General features: G+C 40.9%; 1 protein-coding gene across 10 annotated transcripts in view; it reads right to left on the bottom strand.

Moving 5' to 3' along the window:
* The window catches only part of PPP1R9A (protein phosphatase 1 regulatory subunit 9A), a 279,968-nt gene that overhangs the window by 6,278 nt on the left and 264,027 nt on the right, over positions 1 to 9,663 (bottom strand). For 4 of the 10 annotated variants that reach the window (XM_066238458.1, XM_066238457.1, XM_066238456.1 and 1 more), the window contains 4 exons: positions 5,093 to 5,288; positions 2,971 to 3,090; positions 2,066 to 2,089; positions 888 to 1,070 (listed from right to left, as the gene is read on the bottom strand). In XM_066238458.1, the coding sequence (XP_066094555.1) occupies positions 888 to 1,070; positions 2,066 to 2,089; positions 2,971 to 3,090; positions 5,093 to 5,288 (523 nt within the window). The remainder of the gene's footprint in view (positions 1 to 887; positions 1,071 to 2,065; positions 2,090 to 2,970; positions 3,091 to 5,092; positions 5,289 to 9,663) is intronic. The other 6 variants (XM_066238459.1, XM_066238462.1, XM_066238463.1 and 3 more) reach the window with 3 other exon arrangements.

Raw genomic sequence — 9,663 nt, 5'->3', positions numbered from 1 at the left:
CAAAAGTGGGATCAGAATGCTCCTGTCAGCATGGCTAGCCATTCTCTCCCTGTAAGCAGACCTATAAAGGAAGCCAGATCATAATGAGGAGGTCACTCAATGAGCTTGGAATAAGGGGAGCTGATAATGTACTTTAAATGTTTCATGACCTTCAGAATCAACAGCAGGACGCATCTATCTCCCCAATGGGGACAGCCTTGTCAATGGGGCCTTCATATGCACGGGCTATTGATTGATCTGACCTTTTTAAGACTGTCAAAAGATACTCATCTGCCTATCCACCCAACGGGGAGCTGAGGTGGGGGGTGGAGAGCTGGCCGTAAGCTACTTTTGCCCTTTTGCCACAGGGAAGAGTGCCAACTTAGTCTCTAAAAAAAGATGGACTGGACGGATGAGAATGAGTATGTTATGGAGGGGGAGGAAAGATATGGCCCGCACATATTTGGGGAAGAAAGTTCTGGGAAAAACAGCACCTCAGTTTCAGAGTGGTGTGCATGGACGAGTGGCAGTGGAGAAAATGAATAAAGACGGGAAAATTCATGGATTTGGGTTTTAACTCTTACACAATGTAAGAGTCCACATTGGCCATTATTAAAACTCATACTACATAGAAGTAGGTAGAGTTAATACATTGATCATGTGTCGCTAGGTGGAAGCAATGGAATGAGTCCCTCACTCTCCTGCTCAGCAACCTGCTCTTTAGAACCTTGATTGACTTTCCAAAACTTCACTGACTACTCAGAAACAATTGAACGTCCTTTCTGCTGATCATCAATGAGAATTACCTCTGTCATAGGCAGAACACTCTTATCTAATGAAAACATTTCAGGTGCCATGACTAATACAAATTATACTTGGTAACCCAACACAGACAGGTAATTCTTTACCTTCAGTTTATTGCCATCCAGCTGCAGGAGCTGCTCTCCGGTGATGCTTTGGGCACTGAATTCAGCCACATACTGATCCAGGTTGAGGCTCATGAGCCAGTGAGAAACCTGCTGCACGCTCCACTCCCGAACGGCCCGGTTCTGAGACGGACTGTGTTTGGGAGACTGTCCGTCATCAAGAATCTGAGGCAGGAACAGCACGCAGTGTTGTTAAGGACTGAAGCGCAATGGCTCAGCATGGCATATTACGTTATCAAAAGGAACTTCTTGCCTACTAGAGCCATATTTATTTTTAAACCATAAAACAAGAAGCTAATGGCTCTAGCTGTGTATGTAAGATACATACAAGTATTACCTACAGGTTAGTAGATACTTGGAAATTGAAAAAGTCTCCCAAATAAAACAGCATTTTTAATGTAGGAAATTTAATATTGACAAATACACTCTACTATTGCAAGCCATTACATTAAAACACTTTGGAAAGATTATCAGATGCAGAAAACAAATACTTCATTAATCCCTATCTGCATTTCTCCTGAGACGATATTAGAGATATGTAATAACACTTTTAAAAATATGGTGGTGTCTTTCATTAAGAAGGGGAGAGCATTAAGCACTCAGGCATTTTTAGGGGGGATTTCACAGCCATTATTTCATTTGAGTAGCAAGCAAACCTGTGAGGAAGGTGGGGCAGGTAGTATCCACAATGACTTTTAATAAATGAGGAAACTGAGGCTCTGTCCAATGTAGAGCAGTACTTTTCATAGTGTAAAGGGCAGGCTGATCCCTAGGCTCGCTAAGCTGCAAGGTGATGAGGTGATGACGGGTCTGGGAGGAGAGACAGAAGTCACCTCAGTGACCGACGGAGAAAACGCAGAGGAGGGGATGGGAAAGCCGAGATGAAGGCACAGGAGGTGAGACGGGTGAGCTGTGTCAGTCAGATAATGGTGATTGGGGACAATTCTGCAGGACTCCAGAGGAGGAGCCTGCAGACCCGCTTGAATCCGCAGTTATCTTATACGCTGAGATACAGACAAGGGCAGCAGGTGAGGCTGCTTAACACAGATCGCCTCCACTACAGGAGCAAGCGCCCTCGTGCCCTTTTAGATCATCTGCAGAGAGAGGAACGACTCAAACGAGACCAGAAACAGCCCCCACACAGCCCAGGGATAGCTCACCTCATCGTCTATCATATCCAGGCTCTGAGGGAGGAGCAGCAAAGGAACCAGAGAGAAAGTATTATAGAAACAGGAGACACAACAAACAGTACAAAGCCCTAATCAAATCAAAGGCATGCCAAGCCTGAAGCAGCAGCAGCAGAAAAGTTTAAGAGAAAAAAAAGTTTTACAAAACAAAAATGTTTGAAATAACTAAGACCGCATATTTAGACAAAAATATCTTTATTTACAGTGCCTCTCCCCCTCGCTTCCATCCCAATACTGGTATTTCTTCTATTTATCTCACGGGGGACTAAGTGAAGTCAATCACTAATGTGATAATATCCTGCCTCTCTTGTATATACTTACCACCTGGGAACCCTTAGCATGGCTATTTTGACCCTGGCTTCTAAATTAGAGGTTTTTACCTAGTTATCCTTTCTCATCTGAAATGCACCTCTCTCCTTTCTCAGTCAGGGGCTACGCCCACCTCAGAGGGATTATCAGAATCTTAGGGTGGAGGTGATGGTGGGAAAGGTGAGAGAGAACGGGGGTGGGTGGGGTGGGGTGGGGGAGGGCTGAATTTGTAAACTCCATGAGATTTCTGAACTGTTGCCTATTTTTGCTCTCCAGTGCCCAGCCTCCCATCCCCATACCTCTGCTGAGCCATCCCCTTTAAGTCAGACAAAGGCTGAGTATGTGTATATGGTAAGGGAGGGTGTCCCTAGACAGCTTCAAGGGGCTCAGGAACAATACTATGCTGTCATGTTGACACTGAGAGGGAGAGGCTAAGTTTCTAGCAGGTATGAAGCCATGGTCCTGATGATCTGCATGCAAAATCGACCTTAAACACATGTTGCCCGTGACAGTTCACGGGTAGAAAGAATGACTGGGAGACAGTTCCACTGTAAGTGCCATGAACGTACCTCATCTGATGACAGCGCTAAGGACTGAGAGAGCCCTGGGGTTTTGGGTTCTGCTCCGAGGCCACTCAGGTCTGCTGAGCTGGTGCTACTGGGGCTGAAGTCATCGTTGAAGGTAAAATTCTACAAAAATAAATGAAGCTCAGTGTTAAGTGAGCACCAGAAAGGAACTTGAGGTAAGCGTGTTCGCAAATTCTAAAAAGCTTATCGTGAGGTAATCTCAGAAAAAATACATTTGGTCTGGTGATGACCTCCGAGCAGGGAGGGTTTGCAAACACTGCGCGCTTCATGGTGAATGGGGAATTCTGAGTGCTTCCTCCGTGGGGTAGATGTGGTGGAGTAATGATTCTTCAAGCTCTCTTCAAGGGTACAGCATTCATTATCCTCTGCCACTGCTCAGAGGAGTAATATTAATGAGCCTATCTTCTTTGGCCCTAATCATGATGAGTAACAGTGTAAGTAAAAACTACAAGGTGGTGTGGAGGGGCTGAGTTATTAAGAACAGATGGCAATCCGTATTAGAAAGGTAGCCGGAGCAGCCGGGAAGGATCGCTGTTGGATGTGATAAATACTGTGAGAAATGGCAGATCTTCTCCCGGATGTGACCTTCGAGATGGAAGTGCTGGGGGAGGTCACATTCTGACACTACACTAGTCACATGCTAACGGAGAACTCTCACGCCGCACCAAGAGAGTGACAAAAAGGCTGCTCCATGAACACAGGCATGTTCCCAAATAATTACCTGGGGCTGGGGGAGTTGGGGGTGTATAAAGAACATGTCCTCAGGACTTTGTTAAAATGTTCAGTGGATGCTGAAATTCAAATAAACTCACCATGAGTACAGAGCTGCATTTGTGAAAACATTTTAAAACCAAATCTGGAGTCTCTCCAGTATAAGATAATGGTAGAATTATACAAACACCATTGAGATAGGTCAGATAGAATACTGAAAATGTTTCAAGGCAAAAGTGCTCTATTGCTGTCAGAACCCCTTTTCTAATTCTAGAATGACTGGCTTCCCAGGGACTCTAAGAAACTTGACCAACACCATCTTGTTTCCTATTCTACTTCCTTAATAATTGGACTGTTAGTTTTCCATTAGGTTCTCTTGTACTGGGTTTAGTTGGCTGTCAAGAATAAATACCATGCCCGAGGCTGGAGAACTGAGTACCAAACAAACTCCAAGGTTTACTAAATCTTCAGGAGAGGAGATGAAGTCAAAGCACACGGAGCTGGGATAGCAGAACATTTAAGCAGGAAGGCATTTAACACAGCACATTACCATTTGATACTGTCAGTGGAAACACAACCCCAAAGCCCATCAAAACCCTGTGAGCTGTTGACCACAAGAAAAGAATTCAATTCAGGTAACATTAACCACATGTTTCTGTTTGAGAGAGAAAAGTGAACAGGGATAAAAGGAGAGACCAAACAACATGTGAGTTAGCCACCGTACGTGTTCCAATAAATTGTTAGAGGAAGTTTGCAGTGTCATGCTGGAAATCACCATCATGCATTTAAACACAAGCGGCATCCATGCACATAATTCCTAACTTTGCTAATGTTCAAGAACTTTCATGATAGAATTAAAACAGCTGTTTGACTCTGAGGTTTGATTTAGAAGATGAACTGAGTAAGGTTGCTATGTCAGCTTTGGTTTGTTTTAAAGTTTCATTTAGGTGTATTGAACACATATTCAGTCCCAAATTTCTTTGTTTTACAGTAAATCTTGAAGAGCATAGCAAAAAGTTTTATAATGTCATTTAAAGGGGAATACTTGGTAAACAGATCTATCACACTGTGCAATGATTCAAAATGCAGCTTTCCCAGCATGGCTGAACTGTCAAACGGAGATTAAATAGCAATATGTGGAAAGACAGGCAAATCAAAGATTAATGCACAATCTAGAATGGAACGGTATTAAAGAAGGTGATGGTTAAACGAGGCTTTGTTTTTCCCCACACAGGAAATACCATGCATTGTTTATCGCAGTGTTATCACATTGGTTTCTCCGATCCAGTGCACAACACACAAGTTGAGAATGCTTCCCAAAGACTGAAGAGGGGGAAGAGATTTGGGGTTTTCTTGTTTGCTTTTTTTTTTTTTTAATCCATGTGTTTTCTACCTTGGACCCTTTTTTATCTGAAATGAGAGTTTCAGGAGAAGACTGGAGGGGACTTGTCGGTGAAGGCAGGTTCCTGAAGGAGTAGGTTCCCTTCCGGCTGTCGTGAAACCACGAGAAAAGCGTGCAAGGTGAGCGCGGGGAGGCGGGCGCGGCGGACGGCTTGGGTTTCCAGTGGTCCAGCCTGCCCCTGAAGATCCTGTGTTGGGAGAAGAACAGGGCTGTTAGAGCAAGGGCAGATCTGAAACCCGCTGAACGGAATTCTGAAGGGACTCTACCCAGAGTTCGAAGTAACGACTTGAGAAATGGACCTACACAACAGATAAGAGTGAAAATTTTCCACTTTTGACTAGAACGTTTATCTTAGTCGCTATCTTTTATTTTTGCATCTAAATGGATTCTGTAATAATAAACATTTTTTGACAGCTATCACAATGATAAATTTTTATAAAATGTGCCTCATAAACACTGTATATGTGGATGAATTAAAACCAGGGAGGAGCATGGTCTGTTAGGAACTGCTATGAGGTTACTCATCACAGTATTCTCTTTATTTGGGTCACACGTAAGTACCTCACTGCTAGTGGCATTTAGCCCGTAATCAGCATTCTTTCCTGGCCTCCTCTGACCTCATGTTCCCAAGAGTCTAAACCAGGGGTCCCCAAACTACGGCCTGCGGGCCGCATGCGGCCCCCTGAGGCCATTTATCCGCCACCCGCCGCACTTCCAGGAGGAGCACCTCTTTCACTGGTGGTCAGTGAGAGGAGCATAGTTCCCATTGAAATACTGGTCAGTTTGTTGATTTAAATTTACTTGTTCTTTATTTTAAATATTGTATTTGTTCCCATTTTGTTTTTTTACTTTAAAATAAGATATGTGCAGTGTGCATAGGGATTTGTTCATAGTTTTTTTTATAGTCTGGCCCTCCAACGGTCTGAGGGACAGTGAATTGGCCCCCTGTGTAAAAATTTTGGGGACCCCTGGTCTAAACTTTAGAAAATGATCTACTTAAATAATTTGGAAATTACAAGCCCAGGATACTTTAAGCAGAACATACACTTTGTTAGTTTTTCATCACAATCTTAGTGCCTTTTTATAGGGGGGCACCAGAACTGAGGTTTTAGAACTTGACTTGGAGGTCCAGGGTCTGTCATCTCTTGAACACATAGCCTTGGCTTTATCTGGAAACGGTGGATATTTTATGTATGTTATGTGTGGTTGAGAGTTCAATGAGCTTGACCAGTATAGAACATAGGACTGGGACACGGAAGACACAGGTTTGAAATCCCAAGGTCACTGGCTTCAGCACAGGCTCATCTGATTTGAGCAAGGCTCACCAGCTTGAGCCCAAGGTCGCTGGCTTGAGCAAGGGGTCACTCACTCTGCTCTAGCCCCCTGGTCAAGCACATATGAGAAAGCAATCAATGAACAACTAAGGTGCTGCAATGAAGAACTGATGCTTCTCCTCTCTCTCCCTTCCTGTCTGTCTGTCCTTATCTGTCTCTCTGTCTCTGTCACAAAAGAGTTAAATGAGATAATATGTATAAAAAGTGCTTTAAAAACGATAACAGTCTGTGCTTATTGTTTAACATTCAGATGATTCAAAGGCATTTGAGATCACATTTGAAAATATATTTTTTCTGAATATATTGCATATTTATATTTGTTTTGGTTAGAAAAAAGTATTAGGAGCTGAGGCAGGAATGGGCGGTAGTTTCTGTGCATCTTGGAAGGATTACTCAATATGTCCAAATGGTATTTGATGCAATGCCTATAATTTGTTAGCTGTTGATGTCATGACAACACAGATTCCTTTTCATTTAAAAATGCCTCAGCACCTTAGCTAGGCAATTTATGTTAAACATAGATACTGAATTTTAATTTTTGCATATCTCATTTCAAATATTTCAAAATATTACATATTTCAAGTTTACATAAATAATATAACTCCTAACAATTCCTGTTGATTTCCAAAGATTGTTGTGAGAATCAAATGGGACCATAAATGTAAAAACATCTGGTAAACTGTAAAGCAATATATAACTGTAAAGGGATTATAAAATTGATAACTAAAGAGAATGGAGAAGTCAGTGAAGTTTTGGTAGAATACTGACATAATAGGTTGGGGGAGAAAAAAATGTTGGTCACACTAGATTCCAGAATATATGATGCTTTAAATCAGTGGTAGTCAACTTGGTCCCTACCGCCCACTAGTGGGCATACCAGCTTTCATGGTGGGTGGTAGCGGAGCAACCAAAGTATAAATAAAAAGATAGATTTAACTACTATAGTAAGTTGTTTTATAAAGATTTATTCTGCCAACCTTAGTGAAAATCCGACATAAAGTACTTGGTAAGTAATTATTATTATATGCTTTAACTTGCTGTAACTCTGCTTTATAAATTTTATAAAGTAAAGTTACTTCCCTACTTTATAAATCACCATTACTGTGGAATTGGTGGGCGGTTAGAAAATTTTACTACTAACAGAGATACAAAAGTGGGCGGTAGGTATAAAAAGGTTGACTACCCCTGCTTTAAATGGTGCATTCCTTAAGAACAAATAGCCACAAAGGGGTCTGCAAAGATAACAGAGAAAGACCAACCAGAGATGTGTTAAACTTTAATTTCATTCTAAAGTTAAAAAAAGTTTTTATATCTTTAGTCCACCAACCTACTATGAAAAGATGGAGGAGAGGAGTACAACAACTGAATTTAAGAATGCATGCTAGCAGAGGCAGACTGGTCCTCTGTAGGAAGTTTTTTATATTCCTGGGTCATGGACCAGGTAAGACTCACTGGGGCAGGGACAGAATGCTGATTCTTGGACACCCAGACTTACTGAATTAGAATTTGGAGAAGAAGGGAGGAGTTGACCTGGAATCTATCTTCACACATATCTGAGCTGCCTCTTAAAGTTTTTAATATCTATATTTATTAATATTACCCTGAGTGCAAATATGAGGCTTCTGGATCAGAATAGGTTATTTACTTATAGAAAATTACTACATCGGTTTACCATACTGTAATTTCCTCTCTCCAGGGTGACAGAAGGAAATTCAGATGTCCTAAACTTGGTCTACACTGTAGTGAGAAATATAAAAACCATGAATCTGGGTGGTTATATAGGAAAAAGACAGCTGTCCTCCCAGGCTTTCACCACTCTGACATTATGCTGTTGGCTTTTACTGAAGGCCACTGTTATATTTACTATGAATGTATTGTTGAAGATGTTTTATTTTAGGCACCGACCTTAGTTTTTGTTTAATCTTGTTCCCCTATCCAATTTATTTTGAAAACAAATTCTATTGTATCGTACATACTTTTGTATGTAAACAAATCATACTTGGAATGAAGAGAAGTACATATAGATAAAAAATAAACAAATGAATACATGCTAAATTATAGATTAACCAGATAATGAGTTAGAAATCAAAAGAGTATTTGTTTTTTATAGAATCATATGGATTAACACTGTCCAGTAGAGACAATTATGTAAATTAAAATTTTCTAGTAGACATATGGAAAAAAATTTAAGGTAAAATTAATTTTTATAATATATTTTATTTAACCCCAAATAGTCAAAATATTGTTTCAATATGTAATCAGTATAAAATTATTAGTAAGATATTTAACATTCTTTTCTTCATACTAAGTCTTTGAAATCTAGCACACATATTCCCCAATAACACATCTTAATAACGAATACCCGCATCTCCAGTGCTCAATGGCCACATCTGTCCAGAAGCTACCATATTAGATAGTGCTGATGGAGATGGATGGAGGGATAGAGACCAGGTTCTTTTAGTCCACAATGCTTATTTTCTGGTAGGAAAACAAAGTCCAAGGAATTCAGAGACTTACCTATGGCAAAATCAGGATGAATACTTGGGTTCCAGCTCAGTGCTTTTCCAACTGTTCACACTGAAGGTAACTGACGATTCACTTCCCCAAAGATGCGCCATCTCTCTTCCCTGTCGTTTGCCCACATGCCACCCTCTAGCCCTGTGAGATACTCAGAGCTGCGCCCAGGACTTTCCATTCAGTGACTGAACTGGGAGCTTCCCCCGCGGAGCCCACGGTAGACGGTTCACTGACATCAGTAGCTACTTTAGAATTCTAAAGGGTATTTTATTTTACTCCTTGGTATGTTTAGGAGATAAAGAAGCTCTGACAACTAAATGTTTCCTGCTTTTGTTCTCTGCTATGTAACCTGTTTAAACCAGAATGTTCACTGAGTATATACACACTTGATAAAAGGATAAAATCAAACCTATTGCTTTGTAGGGTTTGTTTACTATTATTTTCACTTCATTTATTTGTTTCAATGATGGTCATGCATTTGAGTCATTATGTCGCTACAAGGAATACAATAAAGGAAATTCTTTACCCCTTGGGAAGGATAAAAGGAAGGACAAAAAGACTAATTTTAGCAAATGTCTTGCCTTTTTAATGTCTACTAACCTCAGGCTATGACTAAATGACTTCACCAAATTTTTGCAACTTTATAAGAACTAGAAGAAACCCCTAGGAGATAAGATTACCAATGCAATCCATGAATTAGACTCTGCTTTT

This window comes from Saccopteryx bilineata, chromosome 7, assembly GCF_036850765.1.
Source record: "Saccopteryx bilineata isolate mSacBil1 chromosome 7, mSacBil1_pri_phased_curated, whole genome shotgun sequence".
Taxonomy (NCBI): Eukaryota; Metazoa; Chordata; class Mammalia; order Chiroptera; family Emballonuridae; genus Saccopteryx; species Saccopteryx bilineata.
This window is presented reverse-complemented; position numbering and strand designations above follow the sequence as displayed.